Source organism: Diplotaxodon limnothrissa, linkage group LG23 (genome assembly GCF_057381915.1).
Source record: "Diplotaxodon limnothrissa isolate DT_005_m linkage group LG23, D_limnothrissa_male_GT1.1, whole genome shotgun sequence".
Classification (NCBI taxonomy): Eukaryota; Metazoa; Chordata; class Actinopteri; order Cichliformes; family Cichlidae; genus Diplotaxodon; species Diplotaxodon limnothrissa.
In genome coordinates this window covers 32,563,880-32,582,358 of record NC_140617.1, presented here as the reverse complement: position 1 = coordinate 32,582,358, position 18,479 = coordinate 32,563,880, and the positions used below count along the sequence as shown (strand labels likewise).

The 18,479-nt window shown below is 38.6% G+C and overlaps 2 protein-coding genes across 3 annotated transcripts in view; one reads left to right on the top strand and one right to left on the bottom strand.

Moving 5' to 3' along the window:
* The window catches only part of LOC146608536 (grancalcin-like), an 18,975-nt gene extending 14,788 nt beyond the window's left edge, over nucleotides 1-4,187 (bottom strand). Inside the window, exon 1 of the mRNA XM_085347442.1 lies at nucleotides 3,960-4,187. The gene's annotated coding sequence lies outside the window, so the exon portion shown is untranslated. The remainder of the gene's footprint in view (nucleotides 1-3,959) is intronic.
* Nucleotides 3,797-18,479, top strand: LOC146608535 (dipeptidyl peptidase 4-like). Of its 2 annotated transcripts, XM_085347440.1 has the most exons (26): nucleotides 3,797-3,933; nucleotides 4,033-4,120; nucleotides 4,629-4,724; nucleotides 5,505-5,596; nucleotides 5,740-5,814; nucleotides 5,912-5,964; nucleotides 6,097-6,169; nucleotides 6,329-6,449; nucleotides 8,361-8,515; nucleotides 8,603-8,700; nucleotides 8,791-8,920; nucleotides 9,665-9,700; nucleotides 10,068-10,166; nucleotides 10,298-10,368; nucleotides 11,951-12,004; nucleotides 12,094-12,203; nucleotides 12,307-12,354; nucleotides 12,438-12,536; nucleotides 16,143-16,212; nucleotides 16,297-16,491; nucleotides 16,718-16,772; nucleotides 16,932-17,031; nucleotides 17,115-17,173; nucleotides 17,273-17,345; nucleotides 17,775-17,848; nucleotides 17,931-18,479. In XM_085347440.1, the coding sequence occupies exons 1-26, from the start codon at nucleotides 3,931-3,933 to the stop codon at nucleotides 18,021-18,023; spliced, it is 2,220 nt and encodes a 739-aa protein (XP_085203566.1). In that variant the 5' UTR covers nucleotides 3,797-3,930; the 3' UTR covers nucleotides 18,024-18,479. The 2 variants fall into 2 exon arrangements, with proteins under 2 accessions (XP_085203566.1, XP_085203565.1); XM_085347439.1 differs by lacking the exon at nucleotides 3,797-3,933 and having other exon boundaries at nucleotides 3,982-4,120.

Sequence of the window (18,479 nt, the reverse complement as noted above, 5' to 3'; positions counted from 1 at the left end):
CAAACAAACCCACCCTTTCCTATTGGTCGAAAAATATACCATGTCGACCAATCAAAATATGATATGGCAACATGGCATTTATTGTTTAGGAAGGGGGGAAGTTTTAGGAGTGACGGAGGTGTTTTGAGATATTTGAGATATGAGAGATTTGAGACATTTAGCGCAAATCTTGTGTAGTTAGTGTGTAGTGTAGTCAATAGTTTTGTTGTGTGTGTCAGAACAATGGACTACTGAATGTTACAGGTGTTACAGGAGTGATACATCTCCTGTTGTCAGGCCTGCAGGTATCAGGCTGTTGTTCTCCTTTATCTCATAGTGGTCAGAAATTGTTTTTTGGAGTGGCACAAATAATTTTTGTGGCATCAAATTTGATGCAGAACACCTGATTGTTCTGTAAATAGTTTTAAATGTTTATTTAAAAAACGCCTTGGCTGCATTTTTAGGTAAACAGCTGCAAAAAACTTTGTTTGCATAACTCGGTTACTTTTTTGAAGAAGTAACTATATAAGTAACTATATAATTAAATTGCCCAACATTGGTCATTATATACTGTATTTTATTTTGCAGCCAGATTCTTTTGCAAATATATATATATATATATATATATATATATATATATATATATATATAATTTTTTTTTTTTTTTTTTTGTACTTCCAATAGTGTTAACATCCTACACAGGTCATGAACAAGATTTTTTTTTCATCGTAAGTGGGCTAAGGCAGTTAATTAAAAGTAGTCTAACATAAATGTAAATGCTGTAATTTGATTGTTTTAATAAACCATGTAACTTGGATGGATTCGATGCTGGCGTGACCACAGTGCACACTGTCTGCTGTTGCTCACAGTGGTCCAAGGGACCGCTCAGGGAGTTTGTGTGTTCGCTCAGACACATGAAAAATTAGAGGGAACATTGCTCACATGTATGTTAAAGATTTTCATTTTGTATAGTTCACTCACCAAGATCCACTATTTGATTTATGCGATTTACCTTTCATTTATTTTTTGTTAGGTTCCATTTCTTTGAGCAGTGCATATATACTGTGCATATGTAATAGTAAATACAATTAGTTACAGGACTTACAGCAGTAAAACATTTATATGATCTATCAGTTTATCAGTATCCAGTCCTTTATCCACTTATAGTGTTTATAGCTTCAAACTGAAATACAAATTTGTATTGCAAAACAACATTAGTAATTGTAGTGTATAATCTGAAGTATCTGTGTGTGAGTGGTTTTTAAATGAGCTGCTGCACTGCACTGACGTATCATTAAGTTCAGGGCTGCCCAATCCCGGTCCTCGAGAGCTACCGTCCTGCAGCTTTTAGATGCATCCTTGTTCCCACACACCCGAATCAAATGAATGGCTTGTTATCAGGCCTTTGCCAAACATGATGGCATGCTGAAGAGGTAATCAAACCATTTGATTCAGCTGTGTTGGAGTAGGGATGCATCTAAAAGCTGCAGGATAGTAGCTCTCGAGGACTGGGATTGGGCAGCCCTGATTAAGTTGATACGTCAGTGCAGTGAGGATGTTTACAAAATGTTCACTGGCTTATTTCCAACAGCAGTGATTTCCTCACAGTTCCTCCAAACAACTCCCAAATTTCAAGGCTATTCAACCTGAAGCAAAGAATCTGTTTAAGTCAAGGCCCAGCTTCTCAATTTATCCCTGAGACGGCACACTTTTATTAGAAGGCTGGTTGCGGTCAAGCACAATCACCCTCCAAAGAAATGTCTCATGCCCTATATAACAAATTTTTATTTAACACAGGGCAGAGTTGAAAGAGAGTTGAAAAAATAATCTGACTCGGTGACAGTGTTTATCTTACATTAATGACTTCCTGTTTTCTCTGTTTTTATTCACTTTTCTTTAAACTGAAAAATGGTTGTTATGTCAAGACATTGCAATATTTCCATGTATCAAAATCCTGCATTAGATTATAAATCCACCAGTACACAACTGTACATAGATTCAGATGACCAGCGGTTCAAACTTTGCTCTATATCTGTCATGTTTTCTTTCCTCACTCTCTGCCTTCATACGTCAAAGCTATATCTGTCCAATAAGACTAAATGCGTATAAAGTGACACCTATAAACGATTTTAGTCAGGCTGAGTGTCAGCTAAATGGAGGCATCTGTGAAGTAACACTCTTCAAACAAGCCATGCTGCATTAGGGAAGACATCCACTGTCTATTTGTTTGCTGAGGATGTCCGGTATGAGGAAAATAAGTGCAGAATATGATGTCTATTCCTCATAAAGGCACAGCTTTATATTTGTTAAGCCTTTAATGGGCTCTTAGCATTTTCAGACTGGTCAGTGTCGTGTGCAAAGAGGAAGACTTGCACAGTCAGTGGAAATAATGTCTAAAAAAAACCCTAAACTTGTATTTCTGAGAGTCACACTGACTGAAAAAAAAGAAAAAATATATATATATATACGTGTGTGTGTGTGTGTACATATATAGAATAAATAGTGTTATTTGTACAGCTGTTAGAAAAATACATCTGAGCAGAGAATGTAAAATCACTTTTTTTAAAATAACTTTTTCATTCCTCCGTACTTATTGCATTGCATACGGCTTGGGGACTCTTACCATGCACTACAGAAGGGACTATATGGTGGATGCATCTAAGACATAATTTTGACAGTCATGTAAAGTGGTGGACAGCATATGCAGTGCAATATGAGAGCTAACAAAAAGTTATTCCTTGTCATACAGGATGGTGGTTCAATATGAATAGCTTGTGTTTGTTTGATATTTATGAATGAACTCTCAGGACTGCATATATAATGCTACAACTTAGCTTGACTGAGTTAGCCACAATAGCAGCATAGCCAGTGATAGCAATGGTGACTATCTGGCTATCAAAGCAGTGAAATATTTTTAATAGATTTTGGCACATAATAAGGATGCTCAAGTACAGTTTGGCTTAAGCTTTTTTGTTTTTTTTAATAGCCTTCACAGTATTAAATCGTATTTAATAACACAATTGCAGGAATTAATATATATTGGGTGCTATGTGATCATCTTTTGTAGTTCATAATATATGAAAATAATCCGTTTTCTTTAACCTCCTAACTCTTTCATGGCATGCATTTTTAATTTCTCTTTGCTATTTGGGCTGATTGGGACCTGATGAATGTAAAAACAAAGTATTATCTTTTTACCTGATTTTTGTTTCTGGGAAAAATGATATCCACATATGAGGACATTCGTTTTAAATTTCGATAGAACAGTGGTAGTATACTGTCTTCGTATGTGGATATCGGGCCCTTGTAGAGCAAAATTTTGTATTTTGGTCTAGACAACCCAAAATGTGATGTCCACATATGTGGACGCCAGGTCCTGAGAGGTAAAATGACGTTATTTAATATTTATTTCTACACTCTGTTTAGTCATAGTTGTAAACCGTTAATCCGTTTTTTCCTTTTTTCCTGGCAAACGTCCCTGTCTAACAAGCATAATTTTCTCTTTCTGTATGAACAGGAAAATAACTAATCAAACAAGATATTAATTTTGTCATTTCAGGCAATTGCAAAACAGAGTAACAGACTAAACTGATAATTGCAGCCTTGAACAAAACAAAAAGTGTTTACAGACACGATATGTGTTCTTATATTTAAGTGAAATGGCATTTTGCTCCACATGCTGAATAAGAGGAACAATTTTCTGAATAGCGGACAAATTGGGGAACAGCTGGATAACATACTTCCTCAAAACTGTTGTGCATCATAAAACCTGACGAACTTTACTCCGCTGAACATTTTCTGTGTCACCTTTGAAACTTGAGCTGAGATAATATTTAACAACAAACCAATGTGTCACATAACTTTGTTGCTCTCTGCGCGTGTGGCACTGGATCGATGAAGTTGTGATTCGGAGCGATATCGGTTGTATACTTCACTTTACGGCCAGAAACAATGGTTGGTGGTGGTTTGTTAATACTCACACGTCGTTGTTATGCGTATGGAATGCTTCACACGGAACCGTTTGCACTTTCTGACTTTTGTCCCTTCGAACAGGTTTCCATTGCCAAGGTGCTCCTCGGAATTTTTGGGGCAGCTGTGGTCGTCGTTTTGATAGCGGTCCCCACGGCTATATTTCTTAATGGTGAGTCTTTGTTATTAAATGCTTCACACACTGGCGTCATCTCTGCTTTACCGTTAAACACATTTGTCAGAAAGTATTTTATGCGCGCGTCATTGCGCGTTGTTTGGACCGTTGTCACTTAACACTTCTCTAAAAACACTGAAAGAAAACATTTAGCTCATCGGGAGTCACGTTGCCACCTAAGAAACGAGCGAAGTCACATTTATAAGTGTGATTAAAGTCGCAATGACGTTTCTCTGACACCCCATATGCATACCTTTAAATCCAAGCCCATTCTGTACCCACTTTGACAATTTCCATTATTACACATTAACGTAAGCGACATCCCACTTGCCGTTATCAGTTACAGCCTCTACAGCTCTTAGCTTATCTCATTGCTGAGCATCATAATGTGAGTGTGTGTGTGTGTGTGTGTGTGTGTGTGGGAGGGGGGGAGGGGGGGGGAGGGGGGCTAGATATTATATCTGTAACATGTGATCTTCAAGTGCTTTCCAAACACGTGTTTCAGAAAAGAACGACGAGGCCAGCATTAGATCTTTCACCCTTGAGGACGTCTTCAACAGCTCACTGAAACCCAAATCCTACAACATGAGGTGGATTTCTGGTGGGTGATGTAATTAACCTGTATTTTTTAAAAAAGAAAGAAAGAAAGTGTGGGGCATGATGACACTGAGTTATTGTCTCCCGGACTGTAAATATGTTATCAGACAGGATAATTTATATCTCCAAAAATCCACTTTGTGTTACTGACTCACTGAGGCACATGAAATTATTGGCACGTATTTAGTTACCCAGTATATGGAACCAAATAACCTAGAATGCAGTAATATTAATAAGGACAGCTCTGACCTGCCTAATTCACTTGTTCTGAAACCAGAACAGCACCTTTTTTCTCTGAAATATCAAGCTGGTTTTGTCCATGCATCTACATGGATCACAAGCACTTTTTCATACTTTTGCATTCATGTTCCCAATGGATAACTAACCCCTGGTGCTAAATCTGGTGCTACTATGATTTTGGTACCAGTGGTTTTAACCCTCTCAGAGCTAACCTACCATAGGGTCTAACCCTAATTCTAACCCACACATTTGGGTATGTTTAAGCATAACTGTAGCATGTGAATAAATCAAGTAGTAGCTATAGCTAGATTAGAGCACTACAGCAAGTTAAAGTTCATTTCCATAAAGTAGTAGTAGCAGTTTTTTCAATTTAACAATCATGAGAAAACTTTGGTCCATATTGAGATTGTCATCTATATGACTGTGTCAACTGCCTTTTATCACAGTAATCAGTCATTTAGTAACTCTCTTCTTTAACACACATTTTCCCTTGTAAGTAGAATATTTAAGGGTGTGCTTTCATCTTTCTCATCTTCCACCATAGATCATGAATATCTGCATACGTCAGAAGGCTCAGTGTTCCTCTATGACGTCGCAACAGACAAGATATCAGACTTCTTGAGCAAAGACAGATTTGTAAGACATCCTTCTCATGTGCATCCATAGCCTTCTTTTAAAGCTTATAGCACACAGCTTCCATACAGATGCTGTGTTGTTTGTATGCAAGACTTTGAGGAGGTGTCTATGAAATGCTTACAATCTCTCTGTTCAACAAACAGATAGACAAAAATGCCTATGATTACCAGCTGTCAGCTGACCGCCGATACGTTGCATTCATGAGCAACTACTCCAAGGTAAAGTACCTTTATTCACATCTGATTCATTTCTAAACTGATTTATATTCAAAGTTTTTAAATGATAAACTACCTTACTTTGTTTTTGTCCCATTAGCTGTGGAGACATTCATTTACAGCTTCATATTCACTTTATGACCGGGAGTCAGAGTGAGTAACTTTTTTTTTCAACTACAAAGAAGGTTTTGGCTTCCTCTATTTAAATATATATTTATATCACCGACATAATTCACAACTTCAGTTACAGGCACCTCGTAAAATGTATGCTTAAATCTGTTTCAGCACATTTATCACACCCTCTGACATTCCTGATAAAGTCCAGTACTTTGCCTGGGCCCCTGAAGGGAACAAACTGGTAAGTTCAGGGAAAGACAGATGATTGCAGGCTTAATTTTGAATGACACTTCTGTTTTGAAGTGGGTAAAAGATTATCATGTACAACCTTTTCGAAGTCCTCCCATCCATCCATATATTTGGGTTTTGTCTCTTGACTTTTGTTTATTTGTTTTTCTAGGCCTTTGTTTGGAACAATAATGTGTATATAAAGACCAGCCCCAACTCTACATCACAACAAGTCACATTCAATGGCGAGGAAAATAAGATTTTAAATGGAATCCCAGACTGGGTTTATGAGGGTAAGTGGAAGATATATGAGTCATTTACGTTCAGTGTTTGCATGAGGAAACTTGCTTCTTACTGTTACACAAGTAGCTGTGTCTCCAGGAAGAGACCCTGATCAACTCTATACGTATCCTGATACAGACATTTGAAATTTTAATATCACATGTAAATAAACCATTTTATATTAATATTAGACCATACCATATGATAAATACAGGTACATAAAGACATTATTCAAGCACAAAAAGACAACATTAGTGTGGTGGGGTGTGGTGGGGCGTGGTCTGTGGCGCCGCTGTGGGAAAATACAGGCTGGCACACCGAAACTGCATCAGCTCATCACGCCTCCCCTGCAGCAGCGGCACAGACTACGCCACCGCCACAATTAGTAATAAAAAGGATGTCATACTTGACTAGCATTTAGATATCATACAAAGTTTAGGCCTCAGATCAGTTGTGAACTCACTGGAATCTTTTGGTGAGAAAAGCAAAAACTCAGATGGAGAGGTGTTTGCTGGCTGGTGTGATGCTTCCATTGTTTGGGTGAAATGTTTTTTAAATCCGTTCTAAATAGGTTGCTGCACCAACAACCTCCTTGTGATTGCTTTGATTACTAGCATATTATGCAACTACCTATACAGTAGTTTGCAGTGGAAGATACAAACTTTGTTAGCGAACACTCTGTAACCAACCACCGAGCAGTATTAAACTATAACAAAGACCAGAAATGTAGAACATTCATCTTTAAAGTAAAAGTTGTGCCTTACTGCTGAGACCAACACATTTCAAAAGGAGAGATTTTTATTTTGTAGGTGAACAGTCTCTGTTTTTTTATTGTCAAACTTTTTTAATTATTAATGAAGTGGAAATGCAGAGCAAGGACAAAGGAGCAACGCTGGTCTTTGAGCACTGTAGTGGTATGGTCTTAGACCGAGTGCCCTTCTGGTTTGAATGATATTGTCAGGGCCCTGGGTCTCCTGACCCAGCATGTTTAGTTCTTTGTGATTTTTGTATTTTTGTACTTGTGTGAGTTATTCTATGGTTTCTAGTTTCGATCCCTTGCCCTTCGTGTTTCTCTGTGTCCCCTCTGTTCTGTGTATGTCTGTGTCTGCATGTTTGAGTTTCCCTCTGTGTCTTTCGGTTCTTAGAGTCCTCTGCCTTATGGTTTATGTCTCTGTGTTTCTTAGTTGCTGTCTCCACCGTGTCAAGTTCGCGTCTCTGTGTCATACTTCCTGTTTTACTTTGAAGGTCCGTGTCTTATGTGAATGCGTCCTGCTTTGCTTGTCTCGTCAGTCCTGATTTCTCCCAGCTGTGCCCTCCTTATGTGTCTCATTCCCCTCGTTACTTCCCAGTGTATTTAAACCCTGTGTTTCTCTGAGTCAGTGTTGCGTTGTCCCTCAAACTGTGTGTTTCCTCGTGTGCCTCGCCGTCAAGTGTAAGCTTATATTTCCCAGTTCAGTTTTGTATGCTTTCCCCTGTCAGCAAATAAAGCTGAGTTTTTTGAGTTCATCCTTCGAGTCTGAGTGCCTGCATCTTGGGTCCTACTCCTGCCTGCCACACAGCGTTTCATGACAGATATTTTATTATAATGTAATTGATGATTTTGACTAATTACTGTACAGTAGAATGCATACAAAGGATGTTTTGCTAATATGTCTGTACTTTAAAAAAATATGTTTACACTATAATATCAGTCATTTCTCTTCTGTCTTAGATTTTCTAAGACAGCAGCAGGCCTCAAATGTTCCCATTCATTTAGAAGAATGTTTGTGTTTTTACAGTCACATTTCAAGGAGTATAAAAAACCCCAAACACATATCGATCTATCGATCTATTGTACTGTGACAACATGAAACCATGCTGCTTTACTACTCCATAAGCTGTAAAAGATCTTCTAACACAGCTTCATACGTTCATCGTTCCAGAGGAAATGTTCTCATCCAACCAAGGTCTCTGGTGGTCACCTGGAGGAAAGAACTTGGCTTACGCTGAGTTTAATGACACCGGGGTCCACACTATTGAATACTCGTGGTATGGTGAAAACCAGTACCCCAGCACTGTTTCTATTCCATATCCAAAGGTAGCACATTTGCTGTTTTGTTGAAGACATACATCAGTAATCAGTGTTGGCTTTTGTCTGTTATCTTATATTCTTTTGTCTTTGCAGCCAGGAACTCCCAATCCCACAGTGAAGCTATTTGTCGTGGACACTGACAATGCAACAAAAATCTCTGAAGTTGTTGTTCCAGACTCATTTGGCTCAGTGTAATCTAACACTTTCTAATATATCATTTCTTCCACAAATATCCAAAAACAAAATGTTGAACTTTAACTGTTCTTTTTGTTTCACTTCAGTGAGCACTACTTGTCTACTGTAACCTGGGTGAGTGATGAGCGTCTAGCTGTCCAGTGGCTAAAGAGAGTACAAAACCATCTCATCCTTCAGATCTACAGCTTTAATGGATTCACATGGAATACTTATGAGGTAAAACAAAAATGTATAAACCAGTACTTTTTCCTTCCTTTGAGTCCATAACTTTGTGAAAACCGCTAAGATTTTGCTGACTGAGACTAGAGTTTTTTGACATGCTTCATGTTAAATCACATAAAAAATTGATCTTTTTATCTAAAGTATGGACAAAAGACTATTTGTTCAATATATCCCTAGATTTACTCTAAATAACTTAGAGCTCAATGGTTATGTATGTCAAATCCACTGGAAATTTGCACAACTGAAGTAGAATATGATCTGGAATGCATCTTCCATCCTATATCCCTAGTCTTATAAGGAAAAAATCTAGTCCAAAAATATTTTCTGTAGTCCAGGCTTATATACTAAATACAGTCATGTATGTAAATGCTGCAGTGTAATACATGTGGATAAAATAAACTTTTAAAGATCTAAAAATCTATTCTGGAATATCTTCATATAAACCGTGACAAAAGCTAGTCGAAAGTGTTAACTTGGTGCAGCAGAGTTTCTTGTGGCATTCCACTTAGCTAAAGGGCTGCTAATTATTTCCATTTATGTAAAAATGTGAAAGAGCAACCCTGCCATTTAGAGATTTTCCTAATTTGTTGGCTAAAGAGTTTCAAAATTCAGTTCCCAGTCACAATGTCTCTTTGTGCTCTCTGGGTTTAAAGCTGCTGAGCCGATAAGGCTGCTGTGTTATACTCTAAACTGTAGCTTAGAACGACAATAAACACAAGTTTTAACATCTTTTCACAGCATCTGGAGGTGGCAAGCACTGGCTGGATTGGACGGGTATGGTCACTACACTGTTAAATGTTAAATAGGTATTAAATATGTAAATGTTTTAAAGTAATACATTCCATGGAAAGACTCACTCCCACAATGACGAGTATTGTGCTTACATCAAAGTGAGTCACGCTGTTGCTCTGACTGTCTGACTGTCAACAGACAGTGCTGCAGAAACACTCAGTAGAACACTGTATGTGTATTAATCCACTGCAGAAAATAGTTCCCTACTGACTGTTGGATAACATTTGCTTACAACCATTTATTTCAGGGTACTGAAATAAAATTAATATTAAAATTAAATGTGTGCTGACATGAATGAATTGCACAGAAAAGGCATAAAAAAATAAATAATAACACGCTTGTTCTTTAGTTCTCTCCATCAGAACCAGTTTTTGCCACAGATAAGAACAGCTATTACCTGCTCATGAGTGACACCCAGCAATACAAGCACATCCATCATGTGGTTGGGGTGGGTGTATGAGTACTGAAATATTTTTGCTGGCTAGTCTTTCTTTTGTCTTGCACAATATCTTTTATGAATCTTTATGAATCATTTTTTGTGACATGTTAACCACCCACACATATTCTGTATTCATGCAGGGCAAGGCTACAGCCATCACTTCTGGAGAATGGGAAGTTATTGACATTCTGAAAGTCACAACAGATAGTGTGTAAGTCAAATCATCTCCTACAGGGTTGTCAAACATAAGGCCCGGGGGCCAGAATCAACCTGCCACAGACGAAATCCGGCCCACTGAAAAGCTTTAGAAATTTTAAAAGAGTGCACTGAAGTTTTAACTGTCTTTTCACAAGTTTTGCAGCATTTCCTATTGATACAGACCTCCCCTTCCCCACCACCACTATCATCATAACCAGTACCAATACTGCCACCACCAACAATTAAACAGTTATATATCAGAAAAGTTGCTGTTTTTACCCACAACTTTGTCTGTAATTTTGCTCATTTATCATGTAGTTTAATTGGTCTGGCTTACTTAAGATTAAAGTGAGCTGTATGTGGCCTGCAATGTAAAATGAGTTTGACATCCCCAATCTATTCATTTAATTGCTTGCAGTTAATGTAATAGATGCACACGGTGTCTTCAAATTTTGTTTTTGGTCATCAGCTAGCTGTGTGGCAGGCAGAGTGAGAACTCAAGTGCAGGACCCCGTAGACAAAATATAAATGGCCCTATGTGGAAAAAGTGGTTAGCCCCCTCTGTTATAGCATAAATTAACTGTGGTGTATCACATCTTTGGATAGCTCAATTCAATTTCTCTAGCCACACACAGGTCTGATTACTGTCACACCTGTTCTCAATCAAGAAATCACATAAACAGGACCTGCCTGACAAAAAGGAGTTGGACAAAAGATCATCAAAAGCCAGACATCATGCTGCCATCCAAGAAAATTCAGGAACAAATGAGAAACAAATCTCTCAGTCTGGAAAGGTTATAAAGCCATTTCTAAAGCTGCGGGACTCTAGCAAAACAACAGTGAGACCCATTATCCACAAATGGCAAAAACATGGGACATGGGAGAACCTTTCCAGGAGTGGCTGGCTGACCAAAATGATCCTAAGAGCACAGCAGTGACTGAGCCAAGAGGTCACAAAAGACCCCAGAAAAACATCCAAATAACTACAGGCCTAACTTAATAAAGGTACAATCAGTGTTTGTGACTCCACAATACGAAAGACACAAAATGGCCTGGAGAATTCTGAGACAAAAACCGCTGCTAGGAAAAAGGAAGATAAAGGCTCGTGTCAATTTTGGAAAAAAAAAATCATCTTGATGATCCAAAACACACCAGCAAGTTCACCTCTGAAGGAAAAACTAAATGAAGACTTTGGAGTGGCCTAGTCAAAGTCCTGACCTGACTCAGATTGACATGCTGTGACGTGATCTTAAAAAGGTGGTTCATATCTGAAAACCCTCTAATGTGGCTGAATTACAACAATTCTACAAAGATGAGTGGGCCAAAATTCCTCCGCAGTGCTGTAAAAGACTCACTGCCAATTATCGCAAATGCTTGATTGCAGTTTTTGCTGATAAGGGTGGCCAAACCAATTATTCGGTTTAGAGGGCAATCACTTTTTTACATGGGGCCATGTAGGTTTTGGTATTGTCTGATTGCCACTGATTATAATTAAGAATTCCAAAGTCTCCATACTAGTGTCCTTCAAGCTTTATTCCTACTTTGCTACATTCTTAAAACTCCTGCCTCACTCATTCTTACCGATTACTCCTCAGATATTTTTCAAGTAATGAAGAGGGTGGCAAGCCAGGAGGAAGAAACGTTTACAAGTACGAATAATGATTTTCATGTTTTATCCTTTATCTTTCATTAAGAAATTCAATAAGAATTGCTATGTGGGCATTTTTATGTGTTTTAGGCGGACACAACAAGAAACCAAGTGTCTGACGTGTAATCTACGTGAAAACTGTTGGTATAACTCCGCTTACTTCAGCCACAATGCCTCCTATTACCGCATGAGCTGCAGTGGTCAGTTTTATTCTCTTTCTGATTCGTAAAAACCTACCTCTTATTCTCTCTAGAGTTTTTGGATCATTTGAGTTAATTATATCATCATATTCCTTACTCAAAGGTCCTGGCACTCCTTTCTATTCTCTCATGGATAACATAAACAACAGAGGTAAGTTACAGTATGCAACTGGTTCTGCAGTCCAGAAAAAAAAAAAGTATTCCAATAACTTTCTTGTATTTGTACATTTGTAGAGCAAAGAGTTTTGGAAGACAACAAGGAATTTGTGAGCATGATTTCTGGTATTCAAATGCCAACCATGCGTCAAGGCACCATCAAATTGGGCAAATACAGTAAGTGAATGCAGAAATGATAATTTTTCCTTTAAGACTTTCCCCATCAGTTTCATTTTGAGCTGATAACATTTTTGACTATACTCTCTAACGATAATCCAATAGCAATAATAAACAACGACCCTGCAGAAAGCTTTTGTTTTTTTTTACACAATTAGATTGCCAGAATATTTTGTCAATGGCAACGGATAAGCATAATCTTGAACCATATGCAGTTGGCTTTGCCCATTTTAAACCTCAACCCCACTACACTGTAGATGTTTTTAAACATGAGATAAAATTCTTAAAATCCCTCTCATTAGAGTATCTGGGTCAATTACAAATCTAGTATGTTTATTTATTTATTTTTTGATGTTCGCAGAAACAGATCTCAGATGTTGGTCCTGGGATCTGCTGGAGCCACTTGCCTAGCTTGGGGGGTCACTGCACCAAGCGCTCCAATTACCACTGTTACCTTCACCCTGCACATCTTTTCAAGCTCTTCTCTGAGCGCTTGGTACTTCTCCAGCTTCTCATCTTCCTTCTTCCTGATGTTGCTGTCATTCTGTATCGCTAGCTCTATCACTACAGCCGTCTTCCTCTGCTTGTCCACCACTACTATGTCCAGTTGGTTAGCCACCGCCATTTTGTCCGTCTGTATCTTGTCCCACAGGATCTTAGTTTGGTCATTCTCCACCACCCTAGGGGGTGTCTCCTATTTTGACCTCGGGGCTTCCAGGCCATATTCTGCACAGATGTTTCTGTATACTGTGCCGGCCACTTGGATATGGCGTTCCATGTATCCTCTGCCTGCTAGCATCTTGCACCCTGCTGTTATGTGCTGGATTGTCTCAGGAGCATCTTTACACAGCCTGCACCTGGGGTCTTGCCTGGTGTGATAGACCCCAGCCTCTATGGATCTTGTGCTCAGAGCTTGTTCCTGTGCTGCCATGATTAGTGCCTCTGTGCTGTCTTTCAGTCCAGCTTTGTCCAGCAGCCACTGGTAGGATTTCTGGATGTCAGCCACCTCCTCTATCTGCCGCTGGTACATACCATGCAGGGGCTTCTCCTTACATGATGGTTCCTCCTCTTGCTCCTCTTTCTTGGGTTTCTGCTACCTGAGGTATTCACTGAGCATGTGGTCGGTTCGAGCCATCTTCCTGATGTGGATGTTCATTGTTTCATCCTGGACTGTGGTGCTGACACTCACTTGTCCCCAACCTCCTTCCTACCACTTAGCGTACAGCCTTAGGGTGCTGGACTTGGGGTGAAACCCTCCAGGCATGGTTGCAAGCTTCCTGATCTTTATGTCAGTGGCTTCTATTGCCTCCTTTGGCCAGCATCTCTTCAAGTGTCTGTGAGTCTTTGCTTGGTAGTTTCCATGACCTCAGGTAGGGGCAGCCTGCTATATTTATTAAGCAACCCTTTCTTCATAGCACCTCCGTGCTACCATGATCTTGGCCTCTAGTGTCCTTCTCCATCATCTTGTACACTGTAAAAATTAAATCCTGAAAAAACAGTAATATTCCGGCAGCCGGTGCGCCAAAATAATACCATAAAATAACAGATAATAACTTTCTCATAAAAATACGGTTATTTTCAGTAATGACAATACAGTTTGTTGCCCTAATTTTACATGAGATTTTGCCTTTTTCAAGTGCTTTTAAACATTAAATTAGGAACCTTTTAATGTGATTAAACAATGAAATTACCTATAAACAAGGTCAATGAATGCGGCAATATGAATAATAATACTTAAATGTACAGAAATATACAATTAACAGTTGGTTTAAATAATAATGGATTGCATTTATATAGCACTTTTCGAGACCCTCAAAGTGCTTTACAATTCTACTATTCATTCACTCTCACATTCACACACTGGTGAAGGCAGCTACAGTTGTAGCCACAGCTACCCTGGGACAGACTGACAGAAGCAAGGCTGCCATATCGTGCCATTGGCGCCTCTGGCCATCACCAGTAGGTGGTAGGTGAAGTGTCTTGCCCAAGGACACAACGACCGAGACTGTCTGAGCCGGGGCTCGAACTGGCAACCTCTGATTACAAGACGAACTGCCAACTCTTGAACCACGATCGCCCTAAATAACATTATTTAATGTGAAAAAAAGTTTATAAGAATCATTTTATATATCTTTCCATAGTATTACGTTTGAATTTAACAGTTCAATCTTTCAAATAACAGACAAATATTTTGTGAAATTATGATACATTTGTGAATGTATTTTAACAATCTAAATATGCATATGTACAGACAAATATATTTAAAAACAAGAAAATTATGTTTTATTACATTTACAGTGATTTTATGTTATTTTTCATTTGAAATGTAACATGACAGTCTATTTATGTAAATTTAATGATATTCTAGAAAAACAGTAAAAAACTGTAAAATACACAGCAAAATACTTTTATATTACAATTTTTTTTTTATAGTGTAGCCATGGATCCCCATGATCACTCGTTTCATGGTGTATATCAGCTGGTTGGTTTCGTTGATGGTTGCAGTAGGGATTGTTGCTGCATTCACATCTTTTAGTAGACCTTCAAGGGGGTACTTCACATAGTCTTGGTAACTGGCTAGGAAGGGTCCAGGTTTCCAGTTTCACCATGATCTTACATTTCAGATCAGCTGCTCTCGCACTCAACGCCCGTTGTTCCATCATATTTGGGGCTTGGTACCCAATCTCAGGTGGGGGTGATGATATGACGTATCATCCTGGCTCCCCCTTGCCATAGCATTTCTGTTGTACCTCAATGATCTCCAGCTGTGATAGCAGTTCCTTCTTCCGAATGCTGGAACACCGAGCTACTAGTTGTTTCGCCGTCAGTTTGGATGCTGGGTATCGGAGATTCCATGGGTCCCACATCCTCTTTGTGTAACCCCTTGCACTGGGGTTTCATGCGTAGTAGCATTCATAGTAGTAGCAGTGGTTAGCACTGTTGCTTCACAGCCAGAAGATCCCGAGGCCACAATCTGCCCAGGGCATTTCTATGTGGAGTTTGTATGTTCTCTCTGTGTTAGATGCCAGTCTGTTGCTAGCCCTGCAACAGACTGGCAATCTGTCGAGGGTCACCCTATGGTAGCTGGGATAGACTCTAGCCCCCCCTGCAACTCTGCTAAGTATAAACGGAAGAGAATGGATCAATAGGTAGATACTGGCACTGATATATGCAATATCTTTTACATTAATGACATTCACTAATACTTGTTTATATTTATTATTGGAAAAGACAGGCATGTTTTAAATATGATCTGCCATTAGCAAAATTTGGAAACAAAAAGAATAATTTGGCATTTTGAATAAAAAGCAGTGGATGTCCAAATACCAGTCAACATAGAGGACATCAGCTTGCACGATAGAAGGTTTAAGCAGGTAAACCTTCCCTGAAGGTGGCCCATTGGAAAACTGTCATGAAAAAAAAAAACAATTATGAAAAATAATGTAGCTCTCTGGTTGAGCAGGCATCCTAATGTTCTGTGGCTGAAATGCAGTACCATGGGTTCAATTCTGACCAGCATGAAATTATTATTTGTACATTGTTTCATTATTTATTTTACTACATGTCTTATACCTACTACTCTTTTTATGTTCATATTTTTGACAGATCTCTGGTACCAGATGATTTTGCCTCCAGGCTTTGATGAGTCCAAGAAGTACCCTTTACTGATCGATGTGTAAGAGTTCATTTAAAAAATAAAACGAAAAGACTTTTTAAAGTAGGGCCAAAAAACTCATTCTGAATGTGCTTGATGTTCCAGGTACGCAGGTCCATGCAGTCAGAAAGTAAACTACGTCTACAGGGTAAACTGGTCCACCTACCTGGCAAGCACTGAGAAAATCATTGTTGCTAGCTTTGACGGAAGAGGGAGCGGTTACCAGGGCGACAAGTTAATGTATGAAATTTACAAAAGCCTGGGAACCAAAGAGGTGGAAGATCAGATAACAGCAGCCAGGTAAGGAAAGTGAGGAGGAGTTTAGACAAGTCAGTCCATCTCAAACAAACAGGTTCCTTCTTTGCTCCAGCAAGTTTGATAAAACTGGATTTTACTTGTTTCTGTGACTCCCATTTAGAGAGAAACTTAGTGTAGCGGAAATATCACGAGTCAATGATGGCAATGATCAGCAGAAGTTCTTGTCATCCCCTTATCCATATTAAATTCATATCTCTTTTTTTTCAAGGGAATTCATCAAAATGGGATTCATTGACAAAGACAGAGTTGCTATTTGGGGATGGGTAAGTAGTGAAGACTTTGTGTTAAACAAAAACGCCACAACGGTTAAACACATTGAGAATGTTTTAGTGCAAGTTAATGTTTCACTCACAAGTCAATGTGTTTGGCATGTACTCAAGACAATAGATGATCTGCAGTAATGAGTTTTTTATATTCAACAGTCCTACGGAGGATATGTCACATCCATGGTCTTGGGATCTGGCAGTGGAGTTTTCAAGTGTGGAATGGCAGTTGCTCCAGTCTCCAAATGGCGCTATTATGGTATTTCTTTTGCTGTCACTTTTTACAATCCCATTAATGATATGAAATAATAACATCTGCAACTATCTGTCTATTTGTACCAGATTCCATCTACACAGAGCGTTACATGAAATTGCCTTCACAGAATTCTGAAGGTTACGATGTAAGTTTCACAGCCAGGAATATCAAGTTCTCTGTCCTTTATTTTCAGCTGTGCGATTGTCTTTGTTGACGCATAAAAATTAAATCTGACTGTGTGCAGAACACAACAGTAACTGGCAGGGCCAGGAACTTCCATTCAGTGCAGTATCTTCTTGTTCATGGAACAGCCGATGGTGAGCAACACAAGGCCTCTATGTTTGTGTCTGTTTATTATGTGACAGAATACATTTGCAGCCCTGCCTTTTCAAACAGGAGGTTTTAGATGCATTCCTCATAGCCATCTCCTGACGTTGGAAAAGTGCAACAAAATTAATGTGGTTATAGAAAACTAAACTGAAATGTTCTAGACTAGTTTGAATTTCTACATGTGGTTGGTAAAGCACACTTTTTTCATCTTTTTTAAATTGAATGCCAATACTATTGCAGAAAATCCATTAGTATACCAGCACTTATCATTATCAACAAATTCATACAGACTGATGTAAAATAAATAGATCCAACACTTGCAACTTGATCAGCACTGACAAAAGTAATGGCCATGATCATACCACTATGTTACCTTTCAACGGAACCCTGCCTTATTGTTCGGTTTGTTTTTCTAGACAATGTCCATTTCCAGCAGGCAGCAGAGATCTCAGAAGCTCTGGTTGAGGAGCAGGTGGACTTTGAGGCCATGGTGAGCAACTTGGGAAATGCAACAGACAATTGTGGGACCAATGTCATGAAACACTCATACATATAATGCTTTCTTCTTTCAGTGGTACACAGACAAGGATCATGGGCTCGCTGGTGCTGCCAATCAACATGTCTATACCCACATGACTCACTTTCTACTCAGGTGCTTTGCATAAAACCAAAAATTGTTTTTATTTTCTATGAATAAAGATAGGCAAAAAAATACATGTAAACTCATTTAGTATTGGAAAATTAATGGGTGCAAAACTGTCCCAGTTCTAATGTTATTCTGTGTCTATGAGAGCTTGTTTTAGATATGTTCATTTAGTTTAAAAAAGCTCTGAATTAACAACAAACATCTTGCTCTGTGTTATTTTATTAAACCACAACGTTTCAGTCCAACTGACCTTCATCGGGTACAAAAAACAATCTGATACGTTGTAATTTAATAAAATAATGGTAAGTCAAAAAGTGTGTAATATGTTCTTTTAAAAATATCTGTCTCTTTAAGAATTAAAGCTGATATGGTTCCTTGTAAAACCTATATGTGAAAAAAATTATTTTTCTAGAAATATATTAAGTGTACATTTATTGTTTAAAATGTCATTTAGAGGCCAGCAGAAAAAGTATAA